Source organism: Diplotaxodon limnothrissa, linkage group LG3 (genome assembly GCF_057381915.1).
Source record: "Diplotaxodon limnothrissa isolate DT_005_m linkage group LG3, D_limnothrissa_male_GT1.1, whole genome shotgun sequence".
In the NCBI taxonomy this organism is placed as follows: Eukaryota; Metazoa; Chordata; class Actinopteri; order Cichliformes; family Cichlidae; genus Diplotaxodon; species Diplotaxodon limnothrissa.
In genome coordinates this window covers 43,210,231-43,224,991 of record NC_140598.1, presented here as the reverse complement: position 1 = coordinate 43,224,991, position 14,761 = coordinate 43,210,231, and the positions used below count along the sequence as shown (strand labels likewise).

At 39.0% G+C, this 14,761-nt stretch overlaps 1 protein-coding gene across 1 annotated transcript; it reads right to left on the bottom strand.

Annotated features, from left to right (window-relative positions):
* Positions 1 to 5,761: 5,761 nt before the first annotated feature.
* On the bottom strand, positions 5,762 to 11,718 carry LOC146636014 (chymotrypsinogen A-like). The gene is made up of 7 exons (XM_085350250.1): positions 11,661 to 11,718; positions 8,861 to 8,881; positions 8,268 to 8,439; positions 7,465 to 7,745; positions 7,235 to 7,392; positions 6,249 to 6,526; positions 5,762 to 5,855 (listed from the first exon to the last, which is right to left on the bottom strand). The coding sequence occupies exons 1-7, from the start codon at positions 11,716 to 11,718 to the stop codon at positions 5,762 to 5,764; spliced, it is 1,062 nt and encodes a 353-aa protein (XP_085206376.1).
* Between the last annotated feature and the right edge of the window lie 3,043 nt (positions 11,719 to 14,761).

The window sequence follows — 14,761 nt, the reverse complement described above, 5'->3', positions numbered from 1 at the left end:
TATGTGTAGTTCCCACCCTGGTTGATCCCTTGGACTTAAGTTTTTAGATGGAAATATAGTGGCTAGTCACCTTCTCAGCCCCTCTTTAGCATTCAAAGTCCTGATACATTTTGTGCTTGAAAGGCTTTCAGAATCATTCAGAATCAGCATACTTTATTAATCCCTGAGGAAATTATGTGGGTTACAGTCTGTTGCTGTTACAGTAAAATAACATAAACAAACTAGACTATTTAACAATACAATATGTTACAGATTTAAGAAATAGCACAATGTGTACAAATCACTCAATAATAAATATCAAGGATTGACAGAGGTGATAATAAATAAATATCAAGTATATTGACAGCAACATTATTGAGTAGAAAAGCGCGTGTGCAAAAAGGGTGTATTTATGAAACTCATTACATTGAAAAAAAATTGTTCTCAGTCTGCAGCCCCCCCTCCCTGGACACAAGCATTTCACTGTATGCTGTACTTATATGACTGTGTATGTGACGAATAAAATGTCAATTTGAATTTGAACTTGATGAACATGCTATCGTATAAACAGTGTGTTTTGAATGAAGAGATGAGAAAATCCAGAGGAAAAATGAACTGTTTAAAAGTGTCCAGAGTTTGAAATGTAAAACATTTATTCTGTAAAAAAATAATTTTCACTTTCTATTGAGCTTCTCTGAAACATTACTTTTCCTGGAGATATCAGGTCAGTATCAGGTTAAAAAAACAGGTCTAACAACAATTGCAACATTCCTCCTACTGTTTGTTTTCAGTTTCACCACAGTTTGTTTGGAACATTCACACAAAAAACACAGATACATTTTTCTACTAGGAAAAATGAAGGTTAACAAGAAATGTCAAGAAGTCCTTCTAGCTACCTCTGACTGGTATCAACAATGAAAAAAGAGCTTCTGGACCTGCTGCTGCACTACAACAAAGCATTGCAATGAAACATTGTGCCATAATAGATTACATAAAATTACCTAATGTCTAAATGACTGTTGTTGTTAAGATTCACTGTAGGCCTATAGCTTTCACAATAATATAATGAGCAAGTTAACAAGAATAACATCGTATATCAGTTTTAAAATAGCATTTGTCACACCCAAGAGAGTTATCTTCTTCAGTTTGAAGATTTTATTTTTAATGTTTTACTTTTTACTGTCAATTCAATCAAGATTTTTGGATTCAGTCTTACATTTTTTGCAGAGGTCACACACACACTGCTGCCTCACAGCAAGAAGGTCTCGAGTTAAAAACCACTTACTGGCTGTGGTCTTTCTGTGGAGTTTGTGTGGGTGCTTCAGGTTCTCCAGCTTCCTCCCACAGTCTAAACACATACAGTTAGTGGGGGTTAGGTTAGCTGCCCATAGCTGGTGAATGTAGCACATAGGTGGAAATGGTTTGACTGTCTGTACAAGCCCTGACTGGTGACCTGACAAAGATGTTCTCTGCCTTCTGTGGTAGATAGGATAGGCTCTAAAGGCCAGATGACTGCGATAAACTGGATTGGATGGCTCTGTTTTAAAATGCAAATGTATTTTTTGTCTACAGTCTCAGATCAACACACCCCTGCCCTCCAGCACTATCAGCAGTAACCCCTCAACAGCATCATTGTACCCCATTAGGGTAAAACATAGGCTATATTTGCTTTGCATTGTCCCCACCTGATGACAGTGATATAGTATGATGTGATTCCATATAATTTATTCAACCTGGTTCTATGTGCCCCTTTTTAACTTTGAGCACCAGCTCCTTCAAACATCTCTGCATAGCCCTGAACATAAACATCTCATAATGATAAAACAACAACAACAACAAAAACCAACCCCCAAATATCCTTAATAGAGGTAAGGAAAATTAAAAATCTCGATGACATTAGAAATCTTCTCAAAAAGACACCAGAGAGATAACCACCACAGTTAGACTAGACCAAGATGAAAACTAGGGCTGGGGAGCCCTAAACAGACATTTGGACATCGTGTTGAGCTTCTGAGGCTCAGGCTACGTCCACACTCGCCCGGATAGATTTGAAAACGCTGTATTTGTCTGAAAACGCTCCGCATCCACACTAGCATTTTCAGTCGTTTTCACAGAGTTATGCGTCCACATTGAAACGCTTAGGTTCCAGTACTGCGCATGCGTGAAACACAAGAAGATTCGACCTGCCTCATTTCTGTCTGCCACTTATTTACTTTCAGACTCTTTGAAACGTCACAGCAAAATGTTGAAGAAAAGCACTGAGTTTTTTAAATGGACTAACAATGCTCTACAAAGAGCAGAGGGTGGGAACACTCACCATTGCTGTGTCTTAAAAAAAAAAAATCAAATAATCAGTTTTGACATTTGAAGTCTGGAAGTCTGAGTCTGGATCGATTGGTTGTTTACATCAGCGATCCCCAACCTTTTTTGCGCTTTTTTGCGGATAAATACACCAAAATAAAACTTGTACCGGTACCGAAAAAAGATTTATTCATAACACACATGAAAAGACCCAGGAAAACCGAGTTAACGATAAAAACGATAACAAAATAACGCTGAAAACCAATAAAACCCCTGAAAACCATACATTTCACACCTGAGCCTCAACGCTCGCGGCCCGGTACCAAACGACTCACGGACCGGTACCGGTCCGAGGCCCGGGGGTTGGGGACCGCTGGTTTACATCACTCAACACAAGCAGAACTGCATTATAAATCAGAAGACACGTTGTCCACATTCAGAAGCACATCTCTGTATAGTTACGGTTGCAGAACAGGCAAATGTTCAGCATTCAAACTACAGGTGAACAATAGTCAAAGGTCAATATCAGCTAAAGTATACACCTACACAGCATGTCAACAAACCGTGAAAAAAAAGCCACAAAAAAATAAATGAATGATTGCTGGTAAGGGTCTCTATATATGTCATGTTTAGGCTGTGTGCAGGCAGGAATTGGACCCAAACGCAAACTCACGGGAAACAGGACTGAACTCAAAATACAGCTTTATTGCTGACAGAAGGGCGATACAAAATAATAAGAAACTAAACTGAGAGATGCTAAAGGAACTGACTCACAAAGAGACACAGGGAGGGGCACACAGTCATGAGGGAGAATGCGACACAGAACTGAGGGAGATGCGGACATAAATACACAGAGGGTTAACGAGGGAAGTGGGAGCACACGGGGATCACAGCTGACGCAGATAATCATAACGAGACAGGGCAGGAGTAAACACAACATGACGCATGCTGACTAGAGACTGTCAAAGTAAAACAGGAAGTACACAGAGGTTCAGACAAGAGGAGAGAGAGCACGGGGAGAGCACAGATATAACAGGCTGGGGAAAACATGGAATAAAACACAAGGAGAGACGAGGGCTCACAGATACACAGAGGGGGACACAGGGGGTAATCAAATAAGGAAGATCTTAACAGAACAACCTAGGAACCAAGGCCTAAATAAAGAACAAAATACAAAACACACAAAAACTAAGAATGCTGGGCCAACATGGCCCAGAACCATGACAATATATTAGTATTTACAAAGGGTATGTTGTGACTTACCTTCAAAATGACAGTGGTCACACGCTATAACGCGGTTCACCTTTCGCGGCCTCGCTGTTTCGCGGATTTTTTTGAGTGCAATTATGCATGACTTTTATTTTTTAGAGCACATTGTGTCCTGCGTCCTGATCGGCTTGCCGATCTCCTCCGTGCCGTCTCTCCTGTACAGTACAGAATCGCTACATTGATCGCTAGCAGTGTGACTCTGAAGTGCTGTACTTTTCTCCCCAACAAAAACAATGTCAACGAAACGTTTTGCATCGTCAAAGGCACCTGGAGTAGCACCCAAAGAGGCAGAGGAAGATAATCATCACACAAAACATTGGACTTCTGATTCATTGATTTATTAATGATTCAGTGAGGTTGAATTCTCTCGCAGCTGCTCTAGTCCCATGTTCTGGACCTGAAAACAGGGTTTGATCTTTGGTTTAATTCTATAATACTGGACTTATTTTTCTAGGTTTGAGCTTTGAGAATGTTGAAACAAGAGTGTGAAAATGTTCATGCCTGTCTGAGAAAAGTGTCTAAAATGTGTAATGGGGGGTTTTACAGCCTTAAAATATCTATTATAATTGTAAAAAATAAAGTTCGCTGCTTCGCGGATTTCACCTATCGCGGGTTATTTTTAGAACATAACACCTGCGATAAACGAGGGACCACTGTATACAGATACTGAGAAATATAAAATTTGAATCTTTTCTCTCTTTTTCTCTGAGGCGCGGGGGAAAAAATATCGACAAGTCGACGTTTCAAAGAGCTGGAAAGTAAATAAACAGCAGACAGAAATGACGCAGGTCGAATGTCTTTTACATGCATGCGCAGTACTGGAACCTAAGCATTTTAGGTCCTTTCAGTGTGGATGAACAACTCTTTGAAAACGATTGAAAACAATAGTGTGGACGTGGAGTGTTTTTATACGTCCACACTATATATATAGTTTTCAAATTTATCCAGATTAGTGTAGATGTAGCCTATGAGGGAGAGAAGTAAATCAAAGAGGTGAGAGTGAGAAATGGTGGAAACGCACAGAAAGATTTGAGGACCATGACTAAGTGAAATCCAGAGCACAGCAGCAAAACAGATTTCAGGCCTAAGCAGGAGAGCAGAGTATGGAGAAAAATTTCAGTAAGGATGATGATTCATTCATGTTCAGAATTCAATTTGAGGTATTTGGTGCTTAGACTCTGAGGGCCATTCAAAGCAGAACAGAATCCCAGTGGTGATAGGGATTAGGGTAGGGCCCCCTGGAGTCTAGATGCTGGTGGTGGAGATGGAGGCTTGAATGAAACCTGAGTAATGAAGGAGAGGCGGTGATGGGGAGGAGGTGGGTTGTACAAAGTTGTCTGCAAGGAAGAATGATAGATGCGCAGTGTGTACATAGAGTGAAGGCTGATTGATCTGTGAAGGCCAGCAGAAACATGATTGGACTAGACCAGTGATGTCACAATCAGCTTGACAGGGTGGGAAAGTGGAAGTGATGTAAAACTTAGATTAGCCACAAACACCAGGGAAGCAGACTGATGTATGACTACAGATTGCGAATAAGGGTCATTACAAATGCTTATGATATGATACACAAACATACAATGTGTGCACTGATTTGTCTGCAACTTTATAAGTTTATGGTTTGTGAGAGTATGTTCCTGTTGTCTTCAAGTGTATAAATTTTAAACAAAATAATACATGACAATCAAAGCTTCTTTAAAATGATACGTTTTAATAACGAAAAATATTTGGATACCACAAATCCCTCAACACAACAAGATTTGAGAAAATTTTCATCAGATTGTATGTGTCTGACAACTTAAAAAAAAAAATCAGTTCACTTTCCAGAATTATTTAAAAGCATTTGATTTGTTAACAAAAAACTTAGCAACCACTTTCTTAGTCCTCAGTTTGTCCAACATGTAGTCAAAATTTAAAAATGATTAGAAATTAAGTAAACAAATTGGTTGAAAGAAATGATAGCAAATCACTATATTTAGGAAACTGGAAAGACAAAAACAACTTTTTTCTGTTTCATTTAGTTTCTATCTATTAATCATTTAATGTAGAAGAAAGCATCATACTTTTGTTTTTTAACTGTTCATGTCTTTTAGAAAAAATGCACTTTTAAAGTTAGTCAGAGTTGTAAAATTTTATGAAACCTGAGTACTCGGGTAAAGTAATAGTATTTCAAGCTTGTATTTATGTACACGATATGAGTAAATGTGCTGAATTACATTCCACTTCCACCAAACAGATGGGGCAACACGACAAGAACACACAGAGAGGTAAAGTGAGTGAAGTGGGTCAGATTTTCACCACTGCTATTTGCGGTTGGAGTGGTTTTTAAAGGGGTAGAAACAGCGGTGTTAAAAGGGGTAGAGACAGCGGTGTTAAAAGGGGTAGAGACAGTGGTGTTTAAAGGGGTAGAGACAGTGGTGTTAAAAGGGGTAGAGACAGTGGTGTTAAAAGGGGTAGAGACAGTGGTGTTTAAAGGGGTAGAGACAGTGGTGTTAAAAGGGGTAGAGACAGTGGTGTTTAAAGGGGTAGAGACAGTGGTGTTAAAAGGGGTAGAGACAGTGGTGTTTAAAGGGGTAGAGACAGTGGTGTTAAAAGGGGTAGAGACAGTGGTGTTTAAAGGGGTAGAGACAGTGGTGTTAAAAGGGGTAGAGACAGTGGTGTTTAAAGGGGTAGAGACAGTGGTGTTAAAAGGGGTAGAGACAGTGGTGTTTAAAGGGGTAGAGACAGTGGAGATAAAAGGTGCAGGGATGGTTGTAGGTGGTGATGTCGGGCAGGTGAAGTTTGAGTCGCTGTCAGCTCCTGGGAAGGAGAAGGTAACAAAACCTGGTGGTGTCCCTGTGACGGTGTCACTGATCCATTTCTGGTATTGGGACACACGGGTGTAAATTGAAGGTCCCCCACAATTACTATAACTAGTAATTCCAATCTGGACCCAAACTGATCCTGCCTTCATCATGAGTGGTTCCCCTTCATCTCCCTGTGAAAAGAAAAATTGTGAAGACAGGTCAATAACTTTCAGAAAAGGATCTGTCTCAGTAATATCTATCCTGCTGAAGCATTAGTCTGTGACCCAGTTATGTGGTGTATGGATGGACCGTTCAAAAGCATGTTTGTTAGCATTAGCCAATAACATGGCACACATTCAGTTTAGCACACCATTTGATGGTAAATGGCCTGTATTTGTATAGCGCTTTTACTAGTCCCCTAGGGACCCCAAAGCGCTTTACACACCCAGTCATCCACCCATTCACACACTGGTGGAGGCAGCTACAGTTGTAGCCACAGCTGCCCTGGGGCAGACTGACAGAAGCGAGGCTGCCATATCGCGCCATCTGCCCTTCTGGCCAACACCAGTAGGCGGCAGGTGAAGTGTCTTGCCCAAGGACACAATGACCGAGACTGTCCGAGCCGGGGCCCGAACCGGCAACCTTCCGATTACAAGGCGAACTCCCAACTGACAGTGGCTCAAGTGGAAAACTGAAAAAAGTTCACGCCAGGAGTTAAATTGGCACTGAAGTTAACTTTCACTTAACTACATTGGCAATTTTGATCTGCGATATTAAAAAATATATATTTCTTATTATAAATAATGGAACTAGACATTATTAGTTTATACAATGTTGATCCCTGACACAGAACCAAACCCCCATCCTCCCCCAAAGTGTAACTAGAAGTAATCCATTACTTTACATGGACCCTTCCATCCAAGTTTGGGCCCAGTGCAGGTAACGTTCTCTGTAATCGTGGGAATCCAGTAGTTGTAGTCTTCCAAGTAACATCTGCACTCATTGTTTCCCAATATGGGTACATTAACTTCTTGCAGGATGTTGGGAAGTTGATAATCTAATCAGAGAGAAAAAGGTACAAGTTTTTTAACAAATCCATCGTCAGATAAATAAGTATTTTGTAACTCACAATTATCATAACCAAAACCGGTGACCCAGCTGCTGGTCCCATTGTAGAAAGTGCTGTTTGTTGATGATAAGCATATCGGCTGGACGTAGTCTGTGAAAATCACAGGAGCCGACAGCTTCAGAAGACAAATGTCATTATTGTATGGCCAGTAGTAGTAGTAGTAGTCGTAATTGGGACGTTGAGAATAGCAGACTATGTTTTCCACTTTCTGAGTCTGTTCATTTGGATTTGAACCTGACTGGTTGAAGCGTCCCAGATGAACCACAGTGTTGTAACTTGAACTTGACACAGACAGGAAAAAAATTTGTTATAGATGATAAATGGACTCTTCAGTTAAATGCAATTTTCTTTAAATCACAACAACAGTTTTCTAAAGATGTTTAATATATAAATAATCAGAAATGTCAGTTTTCATTCACCATGTTAGACTGGGATCTTGCTGTTACACCTGCCTCAGATCTGATCTCACAGAGACAAACTGCTTCTGCATATTGTTTGACTGATCTGATCACAGCACACTCTACATGCTCATGCTATAATAGCTCTCACCAGGGTCTCTTACTTGCTATAGCTACACCCTTAGCGTACACAGCCTTAGTATTACGTAGCAAAACACTTTAAAAACCTTTAGACTGTTTTCAGTAAAGAAGTTTAAAAGGAAAAGAAAATCTGGCTGTAAAGAAATGCCAAGCTAATTGTAAACAGTAAGCGTTTTGCACTACACTTCACACTTACTAATAGCTATCATCAAAATTGTACAACAACAAAAATGTAAACTTTCAAAAGGTTCAACCGTGACTCACGATGGTAAGCACTGAGCAGATGTCAGGACCCACTGGTTGGTGATTAGTGAACCTCCACACTGATCATATCCATAAGGTCCATAAGTTACTACAATGGCATGCCAAGGCCAACTTCCTGGTGTTGCATCTTGACCTTCTATGATTCTGCTGTTTTTAACAGCTCTGCCACAGGCTGACAGAAGAAGAGAGATGACATTTAAACAGTGACTGCACTGATTAGCCACAACATTAAAACCACTCAGAGGTGACAGATAATGTTAATCATCTCTGACAGAATAGGTCTGATCTAAAGATACTAACTTATCTAGCTATATGCTGACTACATTTGAGCTTTGAAAGGTCCTTACTCCCTACATCTTACAGTTGTTAATGTGAAATTAAACTGTGGTATATATAGATGGGTTATGGGTTTTGCCACTCCACTGCTTTAAATGAAAAGTTTACTGTACAGAACTCACTCATTGCTTTAGAGAGATATTTTTAAAAATAAATGTGAGTCAACATATTTTCCTCATCCCTGAAACAAGTAGTGATAAAAGTTTGCATTTTCTCCAGTTTCTTGAAAATCTTGTAAAATTGTTTCATCTACTTACCAGGCTGCTGTGAATGACAACCTAAAAAACAAGAAGATAAATATATATATTTAAATATATTAAACAAAACAGATTGTTTTGTTTAACTGGTGATTGGTGATTATTTTCGTCTGTGAAAAGGGAAATACGTCAAACTAGTTTCACTAATTTCTTGCAACTGAAAAAAAGTTACAGATACAGCCAGATGGCCGCCTCATTTCCATAAGCACGCTGCATTACTGCGTTACTAACCGTGATTTTGTTTACGAGAGTGTCTCATGACAATGACGTAAGCGAGTGAGATGTTCGTGGCAACAGACGTGTGCAATGGATAATATGGCTGTGTCCCAAAACCTAGGCCGCATCCTCCTGAGGCTGCATTTGTAGACTGATTACATCACAGCAATGTGACGAAGGGTGTCCCAATTCGTAGACTACTCTGAATGCGGCCGACAAATGCGTCCTCCTTTTCCCCAGATTTGAAGGATGGGTCGGGTGTATCCTTCGTGGCCCACTATATCCCAGCCAATTCCAGTTTCCAACAATAGCGGAAGCTACTTAGTTTTAATATTACTCTTATTATTCTTTCTGTGTCACAAAATAAACTTTTAACATATTTTCAGGCAAGAATGTAGCTGTGTAAACTTCAAATATCTGCTCGGTTTATCAAAACATTGCATATTTGCAAAAGTCCTCTGATGTTTTCGGAGATGTCTGTTACCCACCAAATCGATAACTAGTCGGGGGTTCAAGGGTCACAAGAGCCGGGGAGAGCAGCAGACTCCGGCTCATCGTTTTCAGACCCCCGCTACTCAGGTTAAACATGATATATAAGTCACTTAGATAACTTAAAAATGTTACTGTTTGGCTTTCTTCAGTGTTCTATTTGTTCCTGAGTAAATTGGTTGGGCTGAGATTATAGTTATTTGATTAGATTAGATTAAATCAAGCGTTATTAATCCCTCAGGTGGGTTCCTGGGGTTTTCACATAAATGAATAAACGTCAAACAGAAAACTGATTAAACAGAGATGAGAATCTACGGCAGTGTCCTGTTTTACTTTAGATAGCAACGAGCAGACGGCTGAGTTTATTAAAAATCCACTGAGACAGCCGTAACAGCGACAAACCCCCCTAAACTTCAACTCTGAGCAAGTACCTAGCACACTGCCACAGGAATGTGAAATTCACAGAGAAACCCCCAGATCTCCCCACTGACATGACCGCTGCGGCACACCTGCACCAGGGCAAACCTCCACTCCTGCTAAACACGTGAAAATAGATTTAGAGCAACAGGACATAGTGCTGCCGAGCCTTTGATTTTATTTATTTTCTGCTGTGTTTTACTTGCATCTGTTTGAAAGAGTGAGTGTAAACAAAAAAAAAAGATTTTATTTCATATGCTGGAATACGCAGGAAGTAGGTTTAAATGATAGACAAATTTCTTCAAGTCCAAGACCGTTGCATGTAATCTAATTTTTGCTTGATGCAATGTGCATAAAGATTAAAATCAGTAATTAGTTATTATCAGTTATTAGTTACTGATTTTGTTTTTCAAGTAACTTGACCAACAATGCTCATTCCTGGCAGGACCATGACAGATACTTGGTGGATTCATCACCTATTGCTGGCTCTGCACTGACTGATTTGCACTGCAAGGTTTTTCTAATTCAAAAATAAAAATAGAATTTAAAAGCAAATTGATTGTTGGTTGGTCATGTCAGAGAAGAGATTATTTTAGATGTGATACAAAAATGCAAATCAGACAGAGAGCACCATGACAGCAACAACAATGTGCGTGCTTCAGCATATTGCTGTATTGAAATATACAAGAAATACATTAGCCTCTGCTATATAAATCTTTAGGCCTCACTGAAATGCGACTGTAGTGGAGGAGAGGGAAAGCTTTGGTAATACCCTTGTATCTACTGTAGATAAACAGGCAAAGCAAGCAGTAAAAAGCTGCTGTAGGGGTTAACCAGGAAGTTCTGGCACTGTGCTTAAAACTAATGATAATTCTCTGCATTTACACTTTCCAAATAATTTAAGAGTCATAGCAGTACCTTTGCAATTTGTTTTAACACTCTGGTTCAAAAATTTTGTGCTGTGAGAGGGACACTCCAAATCCAACAACTGATACATGTACCTGCAGTATTTATTTATTTAGTTTTAGGTGGAAAGACTCCACGTGATGAGAATTAACATTTACATTTCAACCCGGTCTTAAGGATTGTTTCAGGTGGCGTTGATTAGTTGATCAGTTTAGTTGATTTTTGTTAAAACTCCTACAATTTAATATTAAATATATATATTAAATATTAATTCAGTCGTATTTATTTTCTGACAGTTCTGACGGCTAACGGTTAATTAAACAATTATTAATTAAATAGTAAATATAGTTTAAAAGGGAAAAGGGTAAATGAAAAATTACCTAATGTGAAATGTCTGTACTCTGAGAATTATCCACTTAAAAAAAAAGCAAATAAGAGATTTACTGAACTGAGTAAAAATGAAGAAACTTGGATTTCTAGAGATTTGAAGGAACCAAATAATTTACCTAAAATACATTATAAAATGATGCATTTATGAAATCATTGCTAAGTCTACCCTTTCACAGTGTCCAGTCCAAAAACTGTATCATTACTATCAGGAATGTGTAAAATATCAAAAATATATAACAACATTATAATATATATAACAATACACGATACCAGCCATTAATCCATTAATTTCCAGTAGTTTTCCCAGTATTTTATTATACCTCCACTTCATCAAATACTTCTTCAACCTTGGAAAACTAAAAAATAAAACTTTGTTTCTCACCTCTCCATGAGAGAATAGTCATCACAGCAATACAGCACAAAAACTGATGGAGAGCCATTGTTAACTGCACCTCTGTTGTAGTATAATTACATTTAAGTACCTGAAGATTATTCTCAGCTCCACCCAGTGCTCCACCCTTTCACTGTCGCATTAGCTTTCCAAGAAAAAGTCAGAGAGCTGGTGATGAAGTTTTGCTTGAGCAAGGGGTGAATAAACTATTTTTTTTTAAATTATCCTTATCCTCTGCAAATGTTTGGGTGCTTTTTTGTAATTCCAGGGAATAAAAGCACACCCTAGGTTTTCACATGATTGCAACAATCAATCAGAATCACTGCTAAAGATATGAGTAATACATACAATATTGTGCTGCAATCAACCTCACCTGATTCTTATCACAGCCACTTTCTGTTAATCACTTTAAATTCACGCATCTCAACTTCTCTGTGTTTGCAAGGGTTTGCATTTTAAAACAATATTCTTTACTTTCTGTTGTACTTCCCTGAAACAATTTTGTTTTGGGGGAAACATTGCCAAGAAGCAAAAAAGAAAAACACCAAACAGGTCTAGTAACATTTGTGTCATTACTTTCACTTTGGAAACCATTCAGCTTGAGGAATATAAAAACTTGGTGGTCTACAGTGATTCTTGGGTTTCTCATATGCAGAGAGTTAGGGCACCGTTTATCGTTTGACAGGGCAACTGTGACTTACCTGGGTCGAGTGGTTGGGCAAGGGTGTGTCGCTCTGGTACAGGCTAAAGTAATGGCAGTTGAGCATTTTCCGCGACCTTTCTGAGGGTGCTTTCTGCTTGTAACAAAGTCTACAAAATCTACACGAATAACTCCTCCCCCTTTTGTGAGTGTGGACGCTTCATCTCTTTGCTCTTTAAATGCTTTGCTTCTTTTATTGATTTTTTATTGATTTTTATGCTGATTTTTCCCTTTTTTCCGTATGAGCTTACCTGCGATAGCTTCTGGACACTTATGGATCATTAGGACCAGAGATGGGCAGTAACGCGTTACTTGTAACAAATTACTGTAATCTGATTACTTTTTTCAAGTAACGAGTAAAGTAAGGGATTACTATTGTAAAAATGGTAATTAGATTACCGTTACTTTCCCGTAGGGACGCTGCGTTACTGCGTTACTAAAACCGTGATTTTTTGCGAGAATGTCTCACGACAGTGACGTAAGCGAGTGCGCCGTTAGTGACAACAGCTGTGTGCAGATCAACAATGGATCACATATCGATTGTGGGAGAGAGTATGAGCGTGCAGCGTTTAAAGCGTGGAAGTACTGACCTTACTTTAAGTTTGATTCCATAAAAAGTGACAAAAACATTAGCGTCCATCGTGCGTGGGAAGAAAACTTCTTTTTACAGCGAAAAAAACCCCTAAACTTCCAAGCAAGCACCGAGTGCGCAACAACGTAATGGGAAATTCACAGAGAAACTCGCGGATTCTTCAACTGACCGCGGCACACCTGCACCAGGGTAAACCTCCGCCTACCCCCAGTCCTGCTTTACAGGTGAAAATAGAGCAACAGGACCGCTGAGTCTTTGACTTTATTTATTTTCTGCTGTGTTTTACTTGCATCTATTTGAAAGAGTGAGTGTAAACACAAAAAATATTTTATTTTATGTGCTGGAATGTGTAGAAAATAGGTTTAAATGTTAAACTAATTTATTCAAGTCAGAGAATGTTGCATATAATTAAATTTTTGCTTGATGCATAAAGTTAAAAGATTAAAACTAATAAAACAAGTAAAAAAAAGACTTTTCCATTTGATTACATTTTGTATGATGGATTATGCAGAAAAAGTAGAATTGGGCTGAAAGATCTATCGCTTTATCACCTCTTCAGGTTGTAAATCGTGTTTTTAAAAAGTAACTAAGTAACTAAGTAATTAATTACTTTTGAAAATAAGTAATCAGTAAAGTAACGGGATTACTTTTTTGGGGGAGTAATCAGTAATTAGTTACTGATTACTTTTTTCAAGTAACTTGACCAACACTGATTAGGACTAAAGTGTTCTTAACAGAAACAGCAACATTTTTATAGTTACCTTATCCACAGTGCTCCGTGTGTCTGTGGCCTAGACACAGCTGAAGCCTGATTACAGCGTCTGGGCACCGAACAGCCTCAATAGAGATTGAAAATGTGACGTCACTCAGGGGTAAAACCGCAAAGAATTCTGGGAACTCGTGGCAAGAGGTACTAGCGCACGCAGGCTTTCAATTGAAATCAGTTATACAGCGATAAAAAGAAACACAAAAAATGGCAAGAAGCTGTTGTATTATTAACTGCAATAGACGGTCGCATGACAGCCACAGGAAGCCGACGGGTAAAGAGATCGGTTGTTATCGGATTACGTCGTTGAAGAAAAATTGTTCGAGCCATGTTTCCGAAGTAACAAAGAGGCAACGGGTGGCCTGGATTGCAGCCATTCAAAGACAAAATATAACGTCCCAGAACACTCCAGCTCACAGGTTAGTCTGCTCCAAGCATTTCCACAAAGGTCAGTCTGCTGTTGTAGTTAATACGTCATTTTTCTTAACATAATTGGTGATATAGGTTACAAGCAAGTCTGGCGCTGAACAGAAATTGTCGCGCTATGCTCCTTTGTTTATTGTGCATAAATAGTGAATTGTCCTGACACAATATTGTGTTTCGCTTCTGTTATTACCATGGTACATTGACAAAAACATATACTTTTATTCACAGGATAAAACAGTTGTTTTGTATCACTAATTGCCCAGTACGATTACAGCATACAATATTATTGTCACTGCTACATTTCTGTGATGCTACCAGAAATTATTTCCACTACTAATTAATTACCATTGAGCTCAAAGGTCCTATTAATAAACGGTTAACGAACGTGTATTTATGAAGACGATTTGTGAGACTGGTAAACTTATGATATGTACAATGGTCATTACTTTCTACACGGTGCATTTCAAGGTCCTGTACCCATCCGTCGGTAAACTGTACCTGGGCTTGTTGCAGTGACCTGAAGTTACCAAACTTCATGAGTGTATGCACTCACTCCAAGAACCGTATAATTATAAATATGAGCGTGGTGAAAGTTGGGCAGCACGCTA

Coding starts and splice junctions, on each gene's coding strand:
- LOC146636014 (XM_085350250.1), bottom strand. CDS start 11,718: ATGGCTCTCCATCAGTTTTTGTGCTGTATTGCTGTGATGACTATTCTC. Junction 8,440..8,860: donor TTGTCATTCACAGCAGCCTG/GTAAGTAGATGA, acceptor TTCTTCTGTCAG/CCTGTGGCAGAGCTGTTAAA. Junction 7,393..7,464: donor CGGTTTTGGTTATGATAATT/GTGAGTTACAAA, acceptor CTCTCTGATTAG/ATTATCAACTTCCCAACATC.